The sequence below is a fragment of the Zerene cesonia genome, chromosome 7 (genome assembly GCF_012273895.1).
Source record: "Zerene cesonia ecotype Mississippi chromosome 7, Zerene_cesonia_1.1, whole genome shotgun sequence".
Classification (NCBI taxonomy): Eukaryota; Metazoa; Arthropoda; class Insecta; order Lepidoptera; family Pieridae; genus Zerene; species Zerene cesonia.
In genome coordinates, this window is record NC_052108.1 from 2,282,065 (window position 1) to 2,303,800 (window position 21,736).

The 21,736-nt window shown below is 32.2% G+C and overlaps 3 protein-coding genes across 3 annotated transcripts in view; 2 read left to right on the forward strand and 1 right to left on the reverse strand.

The window, feature by feature from the left end:
- Positions 1 to 7,482: 7,482 nt before the first annotated feature.
- On the reverse strand, positions 7,483 to 12,330 carry LOC119840912 (protein arginine N-methyltransferase 7). The gene is made up of 9 exons (XM_038367691.1): positions 12,145 to 12,330; positions 11,823 to 12,064; positions 11,179 to 11,424; positions 10,800 to 10,978; positions 10,101 to 10,326; positions 9,132 to 9,907; positions 8,700 to 8,848; positions 8,057 to 8,213; positions 7,483 to 7,622 (listed from the first exon to the last, which is right to left on the reverse strand). Exons 1-9 carry the CDS (start codon positions 12,201 to 12,203, stop codon positions 7,512 to 7,514), a joined length of 2,145 nt encoding a protein of 714 aa, XP_038223619.1. The 5' UTR covers positions 12,204 to 12,330; the 3' UTR covers positions 7,483 to 7,511.
- Positions 12,331 to 12,892: 562 nt separating this feature from the next.
- On the forward strand, positions 12,893 to 18,868 carry LOC119840855 (cytochrome c1, heme protein, mitochondrial). The gene is made up of 7 exons (XM_038367632.1): positions 12,893 to 13,012; positions 13,321 to 13,371; positions 14,024 to 14,172; positions 15,436 to 15,562; positions 16,940 to 17,057; positions 17,485 to 17,666; positions 18,357 to 18,868. Exons 1-7 carry the CDS (start codon positions 12,944 to 12,946, stop codon positions 18,585 to 18,587), a joined length of 927 nt encoding a protein of 308 aa, XP_038223560.1. The 5' UTR covers positions 12,893 to 12,943; the 3' UTR covers positions 18,588 to 18,868.
- A 1,173-nt stretch (positions 18,869 to 20,041) lies between these two features.
- The window catches only part of LOC119840862 (folliculin), a 3,350-nt gene continuing 1,655 nt past the window's right edge, over positions 20,042 to 21,736 (forward strand). Inside the window, exons 1-5 of the mRNA XM_038367641.1 lie at positions 20,042 to 20,458; positions 20,615 to 20,800; positions 20,908 to 21,043; positions 21,134 to 21,393; positions 21,485 to 21,689. Of these exons, the coding sequence (XP_038223569.1) occupies positions 20,192 to 20,458; positions 20,615 to 20,800; positions 20,908 to 21,043; positions 21,134 to 21,393; positions 21,485 to 21,689 (1,054 nt within the window). The 5' untranslated portion in view covers positions 20,042 to 20,191. The remainder of the gene's footprint in view (positions 20,459 to 20,614; positions 20,801 to 20,907; positions 21,044 to 21,133; positions 21,394 to 21,484; positions 21,690 to 21,736) is intronic.

Below are 21,736 nucleotides of genomic sequence, written 5' to 3' on the forward strand. Positions count from 1 at the left end.
TTTACTTACCTACTACCTAGTATTATGTTATCTAACTACGAAGAATTTCTCTTTCCTACTAATTTATGTCTATTTCTATGCATTTCATTGATTCGATGTATATATGTAGTTATTATTTGTATGTATTGTATGTATTTGTTTATTAGTTTAGTATATTTTATCTAGTGTATAATTAGTTTATATGTGTATATGTATATATGTGTGTAAATATATGTATATGTTGTAAATTTGATTGAATGTTTAAAAGTATCTGTTTTTCGTCCCGCTTATAGTTTAGCAGTATGCTCGTTACCTTTTACCGTGGTTGCCTGGAAGAGATCACTTCTAAGTGATAAGGCCGCCAAACAAATTGTACGCTTTATTTTACTCATTATTATTATTATCTCTAAGTTTCCTTCTATGTACAATCTTGTTGAAGAGTTAAATAAATAAATAAATAAGAATGTAGATTCAGCGACGTATTAAACCATAAAAAAGAGTGTGTTATGTTTATAAATGTAAAATTTGTGTATAGAGATAATCTTGATAGAACATCTTTTAAATTTAGAACGCCATTATTACAAATCCCCCAATAAACTACGAAGAATAAGCATAACGTAACGAGCTATAAAACTGTCTAGAACATATATAACTTTCTCCGGTATATAATTTACAATAACGCTGCAACTGGAGGATGGAATTGATTTTATTATTTACACCTAATAAATTGTGTTTTCGTACCAACAAATCGTGTAATAAGATCAGTTTTCTAAGCTCTTAATTATGTTATAACAGTAACATTGGCTTAGTTGGATTTATGGGTCGGATTAACACGTAGTTATAACAACTTCTAGCTACTGTTAATTCTTTCTTCTTGTTTTTATTGAATAAAAAGAATAAAAATGAAAATAACCATTTAAAGGCTATCGTAAATAAAAGTATGTTTGTACATAAACTAAATTTTCATTAAGATATAAAGTTGCGGGTGAGTCAATTGAAAATCTGTAGAAATGCAGAACAGACGGCTCAGTAAAATTAATACGTTCGAATTGCATGAAAGATAAGCTACTACTAACTAAAATACAAAGAGTTAACATAATTCAAAAACAAATGTTACGTTCCAAATTTAAATTTAAATTCTCATCGTCTTGTGTATTATACAATGACCAAATTTTCACTTTTTCGAAATTCATACACAAATAGGAGCCAAGGCCTAAACTATCATGCCTTTAAAAAAAACGTAGGTATAGAGCTTAGATAATTGTTAATATAAAAGTAATACTTTACTACTATATTCTACAGCCGTTCTCTTTTCTTATCTTTTGATTCGTTAACATTAATCACATCAGAGTTCGCTGAAAAGGATTAGACTAATGAGGATCATTCACAGATACTATCTCTATTCCCCATATAGTAATGGCAAGCGGTTCCTAGTCGAGACCATTTACGCTATCAATGCACATATTTTGTACCAGCGATTTGCCCTCACTTTGCTATTTGCAGCGTGAAAAAATAATAATGAAATCCCATTCCTTGAGATAAAAAGTACCAACGTAGCTAATCTGTACAATGAGAGCCTTAGTCATATTATTGTTTTTATTGTTAAAGCAGGCAACCGAGCTGAGCTGAGAGCTGATGTTTCGCAGAGGTAGGTAGTGTCTCTGCGAATTCGCTGCCCGCTTTAAAAAATTAAGGGACAGGGAGGGATTCACGACAGGTATAAAGGAATGGAGTGCGAAAATGAAAAAAGGATACAGGTATAAACATAGTATTATCTATATCCCTGGGAGGCTTTATCTCATCTATAAAAGAAAACAAAAATTGTGCAATTGAAGTCAACCGAAACCACCCGATCTTATATAATTTTAGTAAATCAATAAATAACACCCATAAAAATAGATTTCTGCACCATCAATATCCTGTAATACAGTAACATTTCCTTTACCAGCTATATTCCAGTTAAATTGTTTCAACCGGCAACGGCGCAAATAAAATCATTTCCTTATATGTACTTATCTTTTATCGCACTACAGATTCGCTACTGACTTTATAATCTGTGGAATCGTGATAGTTTAAGAGCTCCACAAATAAACACCGTTTGTTCCAATTTCCTTAGCCTTAGACTACACGGTCTCTTAAGGAGTATGATACACTTGTTCTGTTGAGTTTTAAATATGAAGGTTCACGTTCTTTAAGCTAAACACACCCACGTCTCTTTTGTTTTTTTGCCTTAAGAAAATTGTAATACGTTAAGTTATTGCCACTAAGCCAAACTTCATTTTACGAAAACTATCAAACGTTCTTATACAAAAAAAAAACCGGTCCAGTAGGTCTATTTTGTTTAAAAATAATAAATGCTGGCTTTTAATCTATCAAACTATTATTTTCTCGTAACGTGTATATACGTTAGTGCTCTCATTGAAATAAAGAAAAAATGATCAATCAGACCTCCAACTATTACTCATAAGGTTCTTTTAATACTAATCTTACCTAGATTCTAGATAAAATGTAGATTCTAGGTAGGCTAAAAGCGAAAAAATGATGTATCTAGTATCGATCCCTAAACGGTGTTTCTGGTAATTAATTATTATGTATTATGTAAGTGAGAAAGGGGCATAACTGTTTGTTGTATATTATTCCGTGTAATTTATAATATGGTTACCTTTTATGTGCAAACGAATTTATTATCCTCAAAGGTCTACCAACATACAATCCGTTATTTCTATAAAATATTAGTTTACATAAAACAAACAAACTACAAATTATAAGACTGAACATATTACAAAAAAAATTAATCAGAAGTCAATAATAATAAAGTGATGTTTAAATAAAGAGGTGGTTACAAATTTTTACTGTATAATTATTAAAAATTATATGATACTCTTTTGTATTAGTATTTGAGGTCTGAAGGCTTAGTAAGTTTTTTTCAATAAATACAGTAATCAATGCGTTGATTCGCTTGTAATAATAATGACCAACTGCAAAATTACACTCAATAAATATTGCCATATCCTGTCAAGTCATATATTAGTTATTATAATGGTATGTAATTGCAAAATTTTATTGATTTAACTGATTAAATTTGCTACATAATACTAGGTACCAAGTTCATATAAATTCTTCATAAAATTAATGGGAATATAATAAGCAACGTTCTTATTTCAAATAACTAAACGAAAATAATGAATAGCAATGTGCAAAAAATTAATGAGTAGGTGCAATTAGATATTAAAAATGATCACTAGTTAATAATACATAGTCGCTATATAATTATTGGTTAATGATATCTATATATCAACAAGATACATGTCCGTCAATTAAATCATGCAAGAACGAGAACAGAAAGACAAAACGTTTCAAGATTTATCAATAATTATGACTTATTACCTACCCGTTGGCAATACTGAACGTTAACGAATGTGTTATTCGTTAGAAGTAATAATAACTTTAATTGCCTGTTAAAGTACGATCACTTTTACATTAGTTTCCGAGATTGCCAGTTACGTGAGTAATATTTTATTAATGTAGTGAGGAAGCCGCATTTGATTCTTGCATAACTAATGTGTAGATATAAAGCAATAAAAGGTTTGCTGCCTGTACTATATATGTGGAATCATTATTGGATTAGTGAGAAATATAATCGAAGAACTTAAAAAGGATAATTATCGTTTACTTCAAATGGTTCTTAATTAAGCAGTTAAAAACACATATAATCGAGTTTTATACCTTTTAAAGCAAACTATTTCATTGTGAGCACGCTGTGTATATTTGTCGTCGTAAGTTTTTACGTGGGACGAAATAACGACGTAAGGTACTAATTTTTGTTAAGAAAAACTTGGTAACTGCTTATTTTTATGGAAAGAGCCATTTAGTTTTATATATAGTTCTCGTTAGTACGACGCCTCGTCAGGGGGCCATCGAATATATGTTACCTTACAATCATGGCATACGGAATTGACTTTATACTGTTTTTATATAGCTTTCATGTCAATAAAGTTGCATTGATGGAGATTTCAATCAGACGTTGATTCAATTATACAAGTCGCGCAATTTGTAAAACTTACCTCCAGAATTCACACGCCAACACCTTGAGTTCACGCAATTATTGACCCGTTTATAACTGGATATATTGTTTTAACTTCCATTCAATTACAATTATATGAATGTATTGTTTCTGTGTGTAAAAAAAATATATTGAGTAACCAATCTTTTTTCGGCTAAAACGTAATCTTATTTTCTAATAACAATTAAAATGAAATGTTCAGTCTTATTGATGTCTGTCTTGGCCAAAACGAGGAAAAAAGTTAGTGTGCTTATAACCATCAAAATAGCAATCTGAATCTAAGGAAGCCCATAGTCAATAGTCGCAGTGTTAGAATGCGAAACTTAACAGCGTCAAAATTATAGCACTGTTGTTAATATTCATCATGAAATTAGTAGCATTGACGATCCTGATTTGATTTCATAAAGACTAGTACTTATTGTAGGTTAATAAATGTTTGTATGACCGATATTCCCTGTAGATGGAGTTTCTTAGTTCATAGGGTAAGCTTCTAATCTATGTTTTTTATTATAGAATATGATATGATTTACACACTCAAGTGAAATCCGAAAGTCCGGTAATTACCTGCATCATGTAGGCGAGCGAGCGAGGTGTAGTCTGTTTTGTGCGCAAGAGTAAAAGAGCGCCGCAAATGTCATAATCGTTGTTGTTTTAAAAAGAATATTGTTGATGTGTTACCTGCCTATCCTTTTGAGGCGCTTTTTGAAGCGTAACCTACACTTTTTTTTAATCGTTAGATATCAAAGTACTAGCTACTTAACTTTTTGCCTAAAACCTTTCAATTAAATGAAACGTTCACGTATGTAGGTGCTTACAGGTACTTACTAATAAAAAAATTAATAATAGTAATATAAAATTAAGCAACAATGTTGCTCTCTAAGCAATGAAGGAAGAAAATGTTTTGTCTAATTATATAATTCCTTCACAGAACTCGCCTCAGCCGCATTTTTGGATTCCGAGATGATTCATGTACTATGTGCCGCTCAATTACAGTTAAATAACTACACATAATTTTGTGAAAGTTTCCATTCATTCAAGTTGTTTGGATAATTTTATAATGCTTCAAGCTTCAAGATGCGTAGAAAGTAAGATAGGTATATTAATCGTAGATACGAAAAATAGTTAAAACTAGTGTTTAGAGATGATACTATTGTTTATCAGATATAATTATTATCATTTTAAAAAATCTTATTTGATATGAAGATAGTTTGAGACCCCAGAAAGAACATAATTTAACATGGTTTTTGTACGGAATACGGAATACCCACGGAAACGGGAACTGGTAAGGATTCAGAAAAGGGATAAAAAAAATCTACATTATCAATTGCCATAAATGTGGCCTTGTTTGGTAAACGCCGTTTCAAATAAAGCGAAAGATGGGAATATACACTTCACTAGCTATTTCGCAATGTTTTCTAGCTACTTCTTTGACTACTTCTACTGACTAAATATGATAATAAAATCTCTACTTTTCCATTTTATACTTTACAAATTGGTCTTGTTATTACTGCTTAGAAAAGGAACGTTATATTCTAAAAACTTCATTAAATCGATCATTAAAACAACACCAAAATCACTATAAATCTATTCATGCTGACAATCCAATCTACATTGATTTCATCAACTTTATCCGACAAAAAATTACATTATAAATAATGTTACTATTACCACACAATTTTATTGCCTGTCATACGTTTGAATTACGACTGGTTTTAATCGAGTTCTTTTGATTTATAGACTTTTATAGATCACTTACAATACTCAATGCCTTCATACGTTTGTGGATATGTAACATTTTCTTAATAACAACTTCAATCCCTATAAAACGATGTAATACAGGTTTTCTGGAATGAAACGCATTCGAAAATGCTTTAATAACTATCAATTTGCTATAATGAAGATCTTCATACGATTTTAGAATAATAATGACTTATTATAGCATATAATCTGAATCAAGTGTTCTTGTATGCAAAATTCATTTTTTTAATATGCCTTAGTACAAGATTGCCAATTTTATTTTTACCTCGTTATTTACTCCTACCATTTAAGTAGTGTCCGACTATTATCGCCTTCGTAGAAATATTACCTCAATACACAGCATGAAAGATCATAAAATGTTGCCTTACTCCTAAGAATTCCCTCGTGTTGTTTCAGAATCCATTCATAAATAATGCATTTACAAGGAATGAGCGTAAAATTGAGTTGATACTGTATACTTACCAAACGTGATACTGATATTATCAAACCGAAAAACAAAAACCGGCGATCCCGCCAAGAATACAGATAAAATAAGATCGGACAGCATCTGAGCATAGCCTTTGATTTTCTAATAAGCCATAAATAATTAATTAATCGTGTGACTGTCCTGCGATTGTATAATGAGGTGCGCTTGCGTGAAGTATAGGCAAAAAGCGTGGTTGCGCCTACGAGAGCTGAATATGTAAGGCGTTATTTATTTTTTCGTGTCCCTGCGGTAGGTATGTGGCTAGATTCTAGTTACCATACATCAACATCCGCACTTTTTATGGCCTTAGCTGGAACACTGTAACGGTTCTCTTTGCGCATTTGAGGCGGGTGTTGCCATTTTTGGGGTGCTTTTTTGTAATTTCCCTAGTTCATTGCTATCAGGAATTCTGCAGTGTTGACAAATACAGCAGCCTCTATTACATAATTATACTCGTTTGACAAGTCAACATATTTGTTCTGTTGCATTCCATACAGTATATATCTATAAATTTTACTGAGATTATATTGTAAGTGTAAGCCATAAAGGACTCGCATAATTCATTATAACTTATTTAAATGTGTCCATATATAATTAGTAATATTATATTAAATGCGCGAATAAATAAAATACAAACAAAATGAATAATTTTCATATCAAAAATAATTTTACGAATAAAGCTAATAGCTGTTTCTTTTGATATTTTTTAAAGGTGCGTATTAGGAGATATAAACTTTTATTTCTTTCCAGATTTTTAACATAGAGAAAATAATTCGAATATTTTCAAATAATTCTTTATTTATGACCGTCTCCTTGGTGCAGTGAGCTGAGAACCGAGGGGTCCTAATCACCTACTTGATAACATAAATACTTGAATATAAAGAAAATCGATTAATGAAATAGATGTATCTGTCAGTCTGCCCCATTCCCCGCTAGAGGACTTGACTATTCCTGCGGAGAATACTACTTATATGTATTTTATCTGCTGAAAACTAAACAATGCTTTTATTTATCAAACTAAAAACAACAATATATCATCCTTAAAATGAATGAAAAGTTTTTTGGACCTTGATTATTTTATAACGCAAAAACCACTGGGCCGATTTCAAAAATTCTTTCACCATTAGAAAGCTGCATCTTCGTTGACTGACATAGGCTATAATTGTATCACGTGCGAAGCCAGGACAAACAACTAGCATTAAATAAAACACCCAAAAAAGTATAACGTACATTTATTGTAACAATTTATGATTCAGTAGCAACCAAATCGATCACCATATTGAACTGTCCCTTCTCCAAATCACACGCAACTTGATAATTCCATTTGTCCGCACTTGACACTATTTGGGCATTTTTCTAAAAATAATCAATTAATTTATTTATTTATTTATGTCAGTAAATAACTTATAAATTAATGTTACAAAAAATAGCTTCACTAGTATAAAACAAAGTCGTTTTCTCTGTCCCTATGTCCCTTATTTATGCTTAAATTTTTAAAACTACGTAACGGATTTTGATGGTTTTTTTAAAGATAGAATGATTCAAAAGGAAAGTTTATATGTATAATAACATCAATTAAACTACTCTGAATTAACGCGTGCGAAGCCTCGGGAAAAAACTAGTAATATATGGCAACAGATCATTTTTTTTAAACAGATTTATTTCTATCAACGCATCATGCATATAATACCGGTATTTTAGATATGTAGGAAGATAAAACTCCTACAGAAATTTTCCAGTATTAGCTTAGAAAAGAAAAAAAAACTGTTTTTATAGTATAATATACTCACTAAGATTTTCACACCCTGTCTTGAATGCATATCCCATTGCACTTGTTGGCCAATGATGGGCCACTCTGTTGGCCCAGTACTTATTGGTTTGCCACCAATTATCCAAACCGCCCATATTGCGAAGCCATTCACTGCGAAACTACCGTCAGACGATTCTCTAAAAATAAGAATTCAACATTAGTAAAAAGTTAATAAAAACATCTAATAACAGTAATATAATTAATTATTGTTTATCTCTTTTCATATGTATGTTGTTTAAGCCAATATCAAATGTATAACTATCAATATTTACTATAAACAACACAACAAATCTCAGAACTATATTCTATATTTTAAATTATTCAGTACCGACCGCTTAACAGACCGCTTTTAAATGTAAATGCCTTTTAACTTTTTAAACATCATAATTTAAAAATATACGACAGATAGAAGACCGAAGCTAGTTTCTTCACTCTATGACGTCACACAGACGGAACTGCTTGCTCAAGGGGCGCGGGTTTGTGGAAGTGAAGAATTTGTCGCTAACTTGTAAGGGTTTATAAGTAATAGTTGTGACGTCATGTCAATCATACAGGTACATAACAGAATGAATAATTATCAATTTTTTGTATGAATGTCATTCAGAATAATGAACAATACTCACGCTATCGTGTTCACACCGTCTGTTGCAAATGTTGCTTTAAGATCTTTCAAATGTACTTCTAGAAGTTTCTTCGGCTGCCCACTACATTTGCAAGGATACTCCCAGAGAGGCTGAGCCTCGATTTCTGCATCACTTATTATTCGTGAATTCTGCAATTGTTATATTTATTTATTGCTTTGAATCCATGAAAGAATTAATAAAAAATGTTTATTTCGCGTGTAAACTTTTTTTTGTAAAAAAAAACAAAATGAACCTCCCTTTGGATTGGCACATCTAAATACAAAAAAACTGCAAAACTATTTACAAAACTTTACTACTTTACCAATTTCTTCACTCTAATAGCACAAATTAAATAAAAAAAATCACGGAATCAATAATGGATGAACATAATTAATTTGTATGTATTTATGTAAAACACATACATACACTCACCTCGACCAGCTCATCAAATATTCCCATATGGATCCCTTCACAAACATTTAATGGTATCCTTATTTTATGCAAATCATTAAACTCAACCGGCATCGCCCAAAATTCACAGACTTCCGGCATAATAGCCACACTTTCCTTCAAATTACTTCTGTATTTATGCAAAAGATAAGCAACCTTTAAATTCTCCCACGGTAATATTGCACTACTAAAATTCGGATCACAAATAACATTTGTAACTTCACTAAGAATCTCTTCACTTGGCTCTGATATAATTTTCACATTGTCTATTGAATTCTCCTTCAAATAATCATTCAAAATGCTTATGTGTAAATGCATATTTTCCATAATGTACACCATTTTCGCGCCCATTTTCGCTGCAGCAAGTCCAAGAAAACTACTTCCATTTAAGTCTAGTACAATTGCGTCTCTTACTAAATCTTCTTTTATCTGTGCTAGCATCTTTTTACTTCGTCTTCCATCATTCAAATACGACACATGGGTTCTTGATAATGCCATATGAACACCACACTCACATATTGGTCGTACATACTTTGTGTACTTTGTTTCATGGTTTTCTAAATAGAACCATAAGGAATATTCATCTTGACAAGAGACTAGAGTTGCTTCTGAGTCCTTTTGCACGGAAATAGGTTGTGGAAGATAGTACACTGCCTGCATCCAATGATCGCGCCATGGTATAGAGTCTTGCGGTCTTTCGGATGACAAATCAGCATCTGGATGACTCCACCATGGGGCACAACTTAATACAATTTTACCTGAAATATAAAATTCTAAGTAACTAAATGCATTAAATATTAGTATATATTATACAATTGTAATTTTAACTTAACTAACTTAACAACAAATTGTAACTTTCATATACCATTGACATTTTATTGTTGTTGAATAAGAATTGTTGTTTAAATATTTAAAATTACCAAGAAGAGATAATTAGTTAGTAATTAATACCTTCTGTATCCATATTAAGCTCCCACCACATAAACACAATCTGGGCATTGGCTGTAGCCATCACAGTGAACTGTTGTTTAACAGTCCTCTTCATATTAATAGCTGAACGGCCTGACCAATCATAATAAAATACAGGAATCTGGTCGGAAATCTCTGTAAAGGCATTTCGAGGCAATTGCGATAATTGTATATCATGTACAGCTGCTGAACCGGCACATGCTTTCATCTGGAATGAGTAAGAAATTGCTTATGTAATGTTTTGAAAAAAAAATTTCTTTAAAACATCATAAACATTTTTTTTTTGCTTGCTTAAATTTACAATGGCCTGTGAAAAGATAAGAGAGCTCATGTGCTCCCTAACTAAAGAAGGGTTGCAGTGTAATTCAAACCCTGTAGCCGCTCCCGAAACATCATTATTATAATTTAAATCATAAACATAAAAAATATTACTGAAAATATAATATAATAAATATATAGTAGAAATATGTCTATATTCATCTAAATAAGTATACAGTAACTGTTACAGAAGCATTTTGAATTTCTGGTGAATATTCTTATCTAGTAGCTGCTAGAAAAAAAATGTTCCTATGCTAAATATGCTTACAATTCTATGCTCCTGTAGAATTATAAACAACCAATGAACAAAATTATCATAATATAATGTACCGTAACATCATCATCATATTCAGGTAACCTCACCTTAGAAGGAGTCCTCAATATTATTTCTAAATCCTCATTAGCCAAATCATTCAATTTGTTCCATTTCTGTAACGTTGGACATTCCACAACTTGTGCATATATAACAGCCGAATCTGGTACAACAATACAATCTTTCTCTAGAAGATGCTTGTGGGCATGATCAAATGTAGACAGTGCTCCTAGAAAATTTAAGTATTATTATTATTATTTTATCAACATAATGTCTATCATTTACATTTCAAATACATATAAATATGGATTAATCTCTATCTTAATTACATGACTGATTAAATATTCATACAATGTAATTTCCAGTAACTGCAAATAGTAAAATAAGGGATAGATTAATTAAATATGTAAAAGATATAGCTCAAACTACCTTCACCGATCAATTCAGTGTCAAAGACCTCAGTAACAAGTATATTGGCCCTCTCCTTCATATCTCCGTCCTCTGCAACCACCAACTCAGTTGATCTTTTAGGTATGACCTTAATCTTATCTGCTACCCCATTACGCTGCAGTATTTTAAGACAACAGTCTGCCATAGGCTTAAAAGCCTCACAAGCTGTTATTGAGTCTGCACCACATTTTGCTGCCATTATTGATAATAGCCCAGTTCCAGTACCTGAAATTTGTATACACTTTGTTTAAGTGTTAATGTATTAAAAATTGTCTCCAAATGAGGCAGATTTTAAAATTTTTTGCTTTGACAAAGGAGGGTTTGTTTACAAATTGAGCCACCTACTTAGCCACATAAGTTCTAAATATCCACTCAAAATGCATGGAATAATTATATTACATAATCAGAAGTGACCAGAAAATTTGCATTTGATAGCATTGTGGTGGTACACGCTTTTAGTCATTTTATGAGCCCTTTTTAGAGTGGCGAGTTGTCCCTTTTTGAAAAACAAAGTGGCTGCACTTAATACTTTAAACAGCCTCACTATTAATAAAGATGATTTTTATTATTATTATTACTATCAATAGCACCCCAAACTAGATTAAAATTGTAAAAGATTTTACCAATATCTAGAACATTGGCCTTCTTTCCCTCTGTGTGCATCTTTTCTATAGCCAGTTGTAGAGCTCGATAATATTTCTTGTTCCTCTCAGTATCGTGAAGCATATCAGCAAACGCAGACCGTGCTATTTCCTGGTGATAATCATAGTCTTCGTGTTGGACATCCCATTCTGTACTGCCGGTTAAAGGGTTCCTTTTCTGCGTAAACACTTGCATTTTGTCCCTATTTATTGTGCTCGTAAACCTAGTTGTCAATTATCATTCGAAAATATTAAATACATTTATAAATATGACTAAATAACCATGACTTCTCGCCGGTGATACCTTTTGGATATATTTGATGTTATTAACTTATATAATTTTCCGTAAATAATACTCGGCATCAAAATTACAAAGACTAGCCTTTTTATAAATGAAATAAATAAACACTCATGCAAATTGTTATTTAATTTTGCATATTTTTATTTGAGTATCTCACGAGGAAAACATGAGTTAAACTTTTGACATAGAAGTGACACTAATGACAGGTGTATGAGGTAACTTTTGACTTTGGCAAATACCATGTATCTTAGAAAATAAAAGAGGTACCTATGTACACTATCAGAAGGTACATACCATTCAAAGTTTCAATATATGTACTAGTTCTATAAAAAATATTGAATGGATTAAACAAAAAGATCTTGATCTACTTGCTAAATTTGACACACTGTTGTTACACTTTGTTGTTTGTATGATGAATCACAGCTTAACAATAAGATATCAACAATCTTTCCTAACTATTTGAAGCATAAAAAGCTTGTTTAATGTATTAAGAATAACATGTTTTATATTTTGTATTCGTTCTTAACGTATATAGGTTTTCCAATAATTACCTAGGTAACACTTACGGCTTACGACTCGAAGCATAATAAATGCAATAGGCTGGATAGCTACAAAATTTTCTAGTATGAGAATATGCGATATTCTTAGAAAAACTTTTAAGCAAAGGCTTTTTTAAATCAGTAAAAACTAATAACTTATTGATTTAATGTTAAAATAAGTTAATATTTTATTTATGGCAAGAAATTGACAATGCAGTACTAGTTGTCATTTGAATCTTCTTTCATTACGACGTTTTACTATCATGGCGGCCGCCGTAGGCAGGATTTGTGGGGCACGACTTTTGAAAAATTATGGCATAGTTACACCCCAGGTACTGAAAATAGATAAAATTGTTAAGTTTAGTACCGAAAAAGTGTAGAATCCCGAATTGTCCCTCCAAAAGACAACCTTACAATGAAGTGGAAAATGCCTGGAACTTGGGACAGGGACCATGTCTTTTATAAATTTGAGAGAAATTGGCGCTTTAATGATGTAGTTTTGTGATATTACTTACGCGTATACAATAACGAGCAAGATTGAAAATGAGTGACTTATAGGACATAAACATTGAAAGGTAACCTTCCCAACATTATGTAACAAGTATTGAGAAAACTAACGAGTCGTTGTCATCCCTTTCAGGTGTATCAGCTGTCCACTAGCACTCAAGGATGGACTAAAAGTAGAAAATTGGTAAGTACAATTTTAATCAATTTGACATCATTTTATGAAAACTGAATTTTTATATTACATAAATATTATGAAACCTAAACTAAAAATATAATGATACATACGTAAATAGGTGCTACGATTAAAAATGTTATTTGAAAAATGTCACTTTAATATCAAAGACTACATAATCATATTAACCTACATAGGCCCAATTCTCAGTTATCTGCTTATAGTTATTATTTATAGTTCATTTAATAATGTTATAAATTAGTTTACAGAAGAATATATTTATGAATAACCTCATAAATAGTGTTTATTTTTTAATTCTTTGACCACACCTTCAACAGTGTTTAATATTGTGGAATGTTTATCAATTGTCAATAATATTTTATATAAGCATTTCAAAATGTGCATCTTTCATAACACATAATGAACATAAATTAAGAAAATATTTTAATTATTCAATTTTAAACATTGAATATAAAAGCTGAATATAAAAAAAAACTAATTTATTAAAATAAATATTGTTACTTACTATAATTTATTTTATGGAAAGTTTTACTTATTATACTAATTTAGTGTGACCTACCACAATATCATATTTTGCCCTTCATCGGAAATTCATTTGTTTGCTTTACTACTTACAGTACTAAAATAATTAATTCCTTTTCAGTGGTTATCCACATTGGGCGTTGTAGGCGGAGGTGTGGGAGCATTGCTGTTTGCTCTAGAACAATCGGTGCAGGCATCCGGCTCCGAGGCACATCCATACCACCAGCCTTGGAGCCACGATGGATGGTTCAAATCCCTTGACCATGCCAGGTGTGTGTTTTGTTTGTCACTTACAAAATGCTGCCAATCGCTGATCTGAAACAATTGCATTGTTTAAGTGCAGGTTGACATTCAGTTTTATTAGTATCTCTTGGAAGAAGGGGTTGGTAGGATTAATGTATTAAAACAAGTATATTTAACAAAGCCTTTTTTAATTTAGGCTTTTCTTCGTTTGAAAATTGAGTTACATAGAATAAATATCACAAAAACATAATTTGTAATTCAAATCCATAAATATCATCAGAAATGTAAACTGTTTAATATAATTATGTAAGTATTATCCATCTATTAATTGTTATTAATTACATTTATATTCTGAATGATAATAAACAAAACAATTCATTAATGCACTCATAATTATAGGTGTCATAACTTCTGATAATGATTTATTTATTGTTCTTGTTAAGGTACTGAGTACTTTTTGTGTAAATGGTATCTATATTACTACTTTCATTGCAGATTATATGTATTGCTTAAAGAATTATTTTATTCTAAAACGGTCAAGGCTTTCTATAATGGAAAAGTTTGAATCTATTTTAATAAAAATAATTTAAATAAACTTTAATATAAACATTAAAAAGAATCACACACTGTTACATCATTACAAAATAAATAAATTCTATTAACAAAGAGCTTTAACCATGTTATGGTAAATTAGTTGATATTCGGAACGCGTCATATCTTTCAATGTGTCCAGATAAAATAGCATGTCAACCAGGTCACGAATTACACCATGTGGATCTATTAGAACAGAAAATAACTATACATGCATTAAAACGTAGCTGTCGCCGTCTATATATACAAAGAATATGTTATTTAATATTTGTTATCGTTATAATTAAAACACGTCGTGAGCGTTTTCGTGAAAGCCATAACACAAATTTCGAGACGTAGATTACCTACTCTTACCATAACCACAACGCATAGTGAGCAAATTGTTCACACAATGAGCGAATTCGGTCTTTTAGCGTGACATATGCATAAAAAAAATCATTTTACTTAGACTACGTTCACATGAAGAGCCGTTGAACAGACTAATAAAAAATTATTACTAAAAAGATTTACGGATTTCTTGGATTTGTCTCCGCTTCCCTGTCTTAGGATATAATATCAATAAAGAAAACTTTAAAAAATGTGTACCCGGTCGGAGCCGGAGTGTGCAGTTAGTAATAAGTATAGTAAGAGATAAGGAAAAATCATAATAAATGTGTACATATATAGATAAGGAAAAATTATAATATTATTTGTTGACAGCGTCCGCCGTGGCTACGAAGTGTACAAGCAAGTTTGCAAAGCATGCCACTCCCTGCAATATATCGCTTTCCGTAACTTGGTCGGTGTCACCCACACGGAAGCTGAGGCTAAGGCGGAGGCCGCCGAAGTGAGTTTAAATTATTTTCAGCAAATGTGAATATTACATAGAGAATTCTGCTAGAAATGTTATGATTATTTGGAAATTTTTAAAGAATAGAACAATATCGGCCATGAGGCGGTTTCGCAGCCTAGGCTCGAATCCCGACTCACAATCGAATGCATTCTATTTAAAATATTCAAATAATTATATAAAGCATTTTAATGCTATAAATAATTAAAACTAAAAATGATTTTTTTATGATACCTTCACAATCAAGCGTGAAATTATTGTTCTGTGACATAAACATTCTTTTGACAGATATATCACAAAACGCTATGCGTCTGACAAGACATAGGGAGCATAAAGTAAATAGTAAGAGAGATATTTTCCACTGGTCATAAAATTAATAAGATCAATATACAACACACGCCATGTGCGTGGGTGGCGTATCTGTAGTTTCTTCTTAACGTCAGTTTTCTATGGTAGATATGCATGAGTGCATGAATACTTGAATAGTGGGCTGGGGAATAATTTCTCGTATTCGCAAATATTGACATATCCTCTTTCGGCAGTCTGTCCAGAATTATGACATTATTATATTACCTTATGGTATTATACATTAAGGTTTAATTTGGAATAGAAAATACTTTTTAAGTGACATTGGCAAAATTGTGGCAACACAGCACTGTCTTTCATAAAATAAAATTGAAATTGAATTACTTTTTAACAATAGAATTTGATATGGGTGGGTGGTATAACCTATACAATAATGTGTTGTTATATTATACAAAAGTCAAGTATATCAAACGTATGAGTAATTTATCACAATTATAATAGTAAATAAATGGTTTTATTTAACATAAAATATATTAAAGTTTTTATTATTGCGTCCGTATATGAAGGAAGGAAACCCTCTATACACACTCTATTACTACGCTTTTATTAGCTTCACCTGTGTATTTGTATGTGCCCCACTTTTTTTAGACTCGATTTTTAAACGGACACTAACAGATTTAATTCAAACTATGTACATGTATGAAAGATTGGTGATGGTACAATAATTTCATGAGTTTATCTCTTTACTGGTATGGATCAGGATTAAAAATTTTCCTTACGTAAACTCTGTATAATGATGAGACAATTTCATTGATACTATCATTAAAACATCTTTTTAAGTTTTCTCCCACAGCTATATATATTACCTCAGGAATTATGTAAATTAAATTTAGACCTTAACAGTCATTGTTTAAGCCAATAGATCCATAAAAGGAGTTTCAGTGTCAACTTAGTTAATTAGTCATGGGCAAAAATAACAACATCTTTACTATCCGGGTGTCTGGTAAAAGCATGAGTAAAAATGTAAATTATCAGAAATAAAATACAAAAATCCATGTGTTTTTCTAGATTATGGTCAAAGACGGGCCTGATGAAGAAGGAAATTTCTTCGAAAGGCCGGGCAAGCTCTCGGACTATTTCCCGTCACCATATCCCAACGAAAATGCTGCCAGAGCTGCCAATAATGGTAAGTTGTAAAAAAAACAAAAGATCAACTAAATTAAGAACAAATAACTAAACCAAATTCAAATTGTTAGAAATCTGCCTCTGGAACTGGGACAATGCAGAAGGCACCATCTTCCAATCTATACTATTATTATAAAGCTAAAGAGTTTGTTTGTTTAATCACAATATTCTCAGGAACTACTTGTCCGATTTGAAAAATTCTAATGATATTCATTTACTTAAATGAAAACATTTGAGGGAGGGGAGGGGCGGATAGAAATCCCACCTCGTAATGCCATTTTTCTGCCCCTTTCAATTTCTTTATATTATTTATAGTATAATTTGTATGGAACCCTAAGTGCTGCGAGCCCGACTCGCACTTGACTGATCTTTCTTTTTTTTTTTTTTGTTTTATTCTAATCCCAATTTTGTTTCGCGTTTCCATTAAGGCGCCTACCCGCCGGACCTGTCGCTGATCACGTCGGCGCGCAAGGGCGGCGAGGACTACATATTCGCGCTGCTCACCGGCTACATGGAGCCGCCCGCCGGCGTGCTGCTGCGCGAGGGGCAGAACTACAACCCGTACTTCCCGGGCGGCGCGATATCCATGGCGCAGAGTCTGTTCGACGAGGTGGGTGGTCGCGGCCGTATTAGTCTAGATATTATTTAAGGGGGGGGGGGGGGATATATCCGTAAAAAAGAGTAGTTAGCCCCCGCAAGGAATTTTGCAGAATCGTTTGACTAAATGACAAGACTAAATGACAAGCAATTAAAATATAATATCAAGTGTAGTAATGAATATAAAACACTTTGTTTTATGTCGTAGCCGATTAGAGCAACATTTGTGTTTTTGTTTGTCACACAAAAATAACTGGACTATTTTCATAATTTCTTTCGTCATTCAAAAGCAGCTTTATCACTAAGTGACACAAGCTATAATTTTTTATTTAGTTCTCATCTCGAATCAACGTGGACCGGGACGAACGCGCTGTTTTCTAAATAAATCTAAGATTAATATGTATAATAAGGTATAGATTAAAATCAATAAATAAAATTGGAATATCTTATTGTTATATATATAACCACCTTTTATGACGTATGGATGTACCAAAACAACCTTTTTTTACAATTTTTGTCTGTCTGTTTGTTCTGGCTAATGTCTGAAACGGCTGGACCTATTTACACGGTTCACAGGCAGCGAGCTTATATGATGAGTAATAACTTGGGCTACATTATATTCCAATGTACCCACGATAACATGGGGAAGTCATTAGCGCGGGCCGCAGCTAGTGAAGCGTAACCGTGGTTTGTCCGTGTCCAGGCGGCCGAGTACAGCGACGGCACGCCGGCGACGGCGTCGCAGCTGGCCAAGGACGTGGCCACGTTCCTGCGGTGGTGCGCCGAGCCCGAGCTGGACGACCGCCGCCTCATGACCATCAAGGCGCTCGGCATCTTCTCCATGCTCGCCGCTGTAGTGTACTACTACAAGCGGCACAAGTGGTCCGTCATCAAGAGCAGAAAACTAGCCTATAAACCAGTCTCTAAGAAATAAACGTGTAGCAGTTATCCGTTTTAGACAATTTTATTTTCAATAGTACAGTTCATGTTATATGTTTATATTTAAATTAAAATAATTTATTTTTTAATCTGTCGATTTATTTCTTCTGCGCCGGTACCAAACTGCCCGTTCTGGTATGTTGAGTGATATGTAATTTATTGTTATGGGTGAGGCACAGGACTTAAGCATATAATAGGTATTAAAACTGTGCTAAGTGATATTCCAATAACAACTTTAAATCAATGTACAGTCAATAAATGAGTTATTGAAAATTATTGTGGTTTGTTTTTTGCTTCTCTTATATAACGTAGTGACCCGAAATGGACCTAAAGATAATGTAATTCTAATGCTCCTTCTGTCTCCTATTTCCTCGTTTCCTATAAACTTAGATACATAGGATGTTTGAATACAGTATTTAATATTCAAGCATCTGGGGCGGACCGCTTGTAATCTGTCTGTACAAAAGTACATGGAAAATGACAAAATCTCGAATAACTCATTGCTTTGCAATTTCATTCAATCATGTTTCTTATAAAACGATTACAAACTAATACAAATAAATTCTTACAACTACTCCAATCTACATGTTACGCGACTCGATAAAAAGAAGGAAACAATATTTATATATTTAAACGCAGATATTTTTAATTAGCCTAATGCCTTTACAAACCTCCCTATGTCCAGACATAGAAATCATACCATTAAATCACTCCGTTGCAACGTGAAACAAAGAAATAAACGTAAGTTTACATTCGTAAGATATATTTGATGTAGAAATAATCAATTTAGTCCACTAATCTATATGACCCGCTTTTGCCTTTAAAAATTATTTGAAGGTATCATTATTTAATTGTGTTCTTGAGGTGTGTCCCCAAAAGCTACAACTTTTGGACAATTTTTTTTTTGTCATAACAGGCAACTGAGCTGGTGGGTCGCCTCATGGTAAGCGATCACCACCAGATGTTGTTTATGAACATTGGCAGAGGTAGTGCCTCTGCGAATGCGCTGCTCTCTTTTAAGTGGTAAGGGAAAAGGAATGGACTGACGATTGGTAAGAAGAAAAGGTCTGAGATGGGTGAAGGGTAAGTTTTGAAAAGGTAGTTTGCGTGATGGTAAGCGATCAACACGTCTCTGGAAATCCGTTACCTGGTTTTTTAACTAAACGCATTGGTTTGCCTCATAAAGCACAAAACTTTAAATACGATTGATTTTCACATGACTTATGAATCAAGATCGGTTTAACGGCTTTAATTATTTAGCCGTTGTATTAATCTAGGCCTGAATTAATATAATTAGTTAAATTCAATAAAAAATATCTGGTCGAGGTCAACAGCTAGTGTTTATAGGATCATTAAATGCCTAGATTTATTCGTAGGATTTTGACATACTGGGACACATTTATAGACTGTGGAAGTGTGTAATTGTCACTGTCATCCTAATCAGCTGTTCAGGACTAATGTCAAAATATTATCGAAAACACAAATCACAATGTCAATAGATTCATTTAAGGCAGAAATAATATTTAGTTTTTGCCATTCATAAAATAAAATTGAATTGAATATTTAGTTTTTCTAATATACAACTTATGTACTTATAGAATGAATGCTATAATTGGTCTGTGTCATTTTTGTGAATCTCACGGTCCGCGACCATTATTCTGTACTTTTACAACAGACGATGAGAGTCATACTACAGAATCCTCCAAATACCCAGTAGAGTGTAGTGGCTGCAGATCAATTGGTGCAGAAACAGTATTAGTATCAAAGGACGACAGTGGGATAATTTATTGCAGCAGAGAATCTGTGCCTAATGATGATGTTACTGCGTTTTTACGCCAGGCTGCTTTACGGAGTATAACATGTGAAGTAAGTAAGAGATATTTCTTTAATAATTAAACAGCTCACAAAGGAATCACAAAAGCCTTGCAATTTATATCTTTATTATTTATTCTTCAAATATATTGATTGCAGCATGAAACCGAATAAGAAATTCTGCTTCTTAATTTTTTTACAACATTCTAGGTCAATTGGAGTAAAGAAGGAGGTGTAGTTTATTTCAGTGACACACAAGGACATGTCCTCAGCCACATGTTCCACCTGAAAGATACTAGGGCCAGAGGGTTGAAGAGATTATTTTCAATTGTAGTTCTAATGAAGGATAAAATGTTCCTTCTAAATGTAACTCCAGTTTTATCAGAACACATGAAGGTAAATTTTATTATTATTTTAAAGACTTTTATTTTATTCCTTCTTTTATTTATTTATAATTAGAATTCTATTATTTCTTTGACCTGTTGTATTTATTTTTTGTTCAGAAAATAGCAAAACAGCTTCAAGAGTTGGCTGATGTTGTTTATGATAATGAACAGAGTATATGCTCACAAAGAGCATTGAGGTTGAAAACTGGAAAGAATGATTTTGGTCAATCCAGATCATTAAAACAACTGACAAGTAAGGAAATGAAATGTTTTTAATTTATTAATTTGACTGAGTTCTAAAGTTATTTTTTTTTTTTTGTATAATAAAATTTGTTGTTTCCAGATGATGATGATATTTTCAAAAGGCTACATTCACACTTTACATGGATGCTGAAAAGTGGTGCTTTAATTTATTCTGAGACTCTTTACACAAGCCAATATATGCTCAACAAGTTTCATCCAAACACAACTAAAGGCACCATTTTTGAAGATATTTGCTCAGTAACAATTGACAATAGCTCTATGTCATTACGCGATGCAGAAAATCTTTTATCCAAAGAAGCTTTCAGAACACTGCTGTATTGTCTTTTAACAGGTGCAAAAGTAAGTCATTATTTTTTAAATTTAATATTTATGTTGGCAATCTTTATCCATATGCAGTATCATTCATGTGATATTTAAATGCTTTTTTTAGATAGGTGTCATATCAAAATATAGAAATCTTTCTTCAGTTGTGAATGGCCTCTTAATAATATTACCAAAAAATACAGATAAGACATGTGAAAATATAAGAATAGTAAGTCATGCTGAAGAAATTCAAGCACAAAATATATGTATTTTAGAAGAAGTTGAAACTAATATTTTTCATTGTACTTGGAAAAGTAATGGTCCTGCTAAATGTATGTTATTTGAATTTATTTTTTAATATTTTACCTTTTTAACACGT

What these genes read in the sequence shown, in the direction of transcription:
- LOC119840912 (XM_038367691.1), bottom strand. Translation starts at nt 12,203, where the DNA reads ATGCCGAGTATTATTTACGGAAAATTATATAAGTTAATAACATCAAAT. An exon ending in TATTGAGGACTCCTTCTAAG is followed by an intron (nt 10,327 to 10,799) that starts GTGAGGTTACCT and finishes TACTCATTCCAG; the next exon opens with ATGAAAGCATGTGCCGGTTC. An exon ending in TATTTGATGAGCTGGTCGAG is followed by an intron (nt 8,849 to 9,131) that starts GTGAGTGTATGT and finishes TAACAATTGCAG; the next exon opens with AATTCACGAATAATAAGTGA.
- LOC119840855 (XM_038367632.1), top strand. Translation starts at nt 12,944, where the DNA reads ATGGCGGCCGCCGTAGGCAGGATTTGTGGGGCACGACTTTTGAAAAAT. An exon ending in GGACTAAAAGTAGAAAATTG is followed by an intron (nt 13,372 to 14,023) that starts GTAAGTACAATT and finishes ATTCCTTTTCAG; the next exon opens with TGGTTATCCACATTGGGCGT. An exon ending in TGCCAGAGCTGCCAATAATG is followed by an intron (nt 17,058 to 17,484) that starts GTAAGTTGTAAA and finishes GTTTCCATTAAG; the next exon opens with GCGCCTACCCGCCGGACCTG.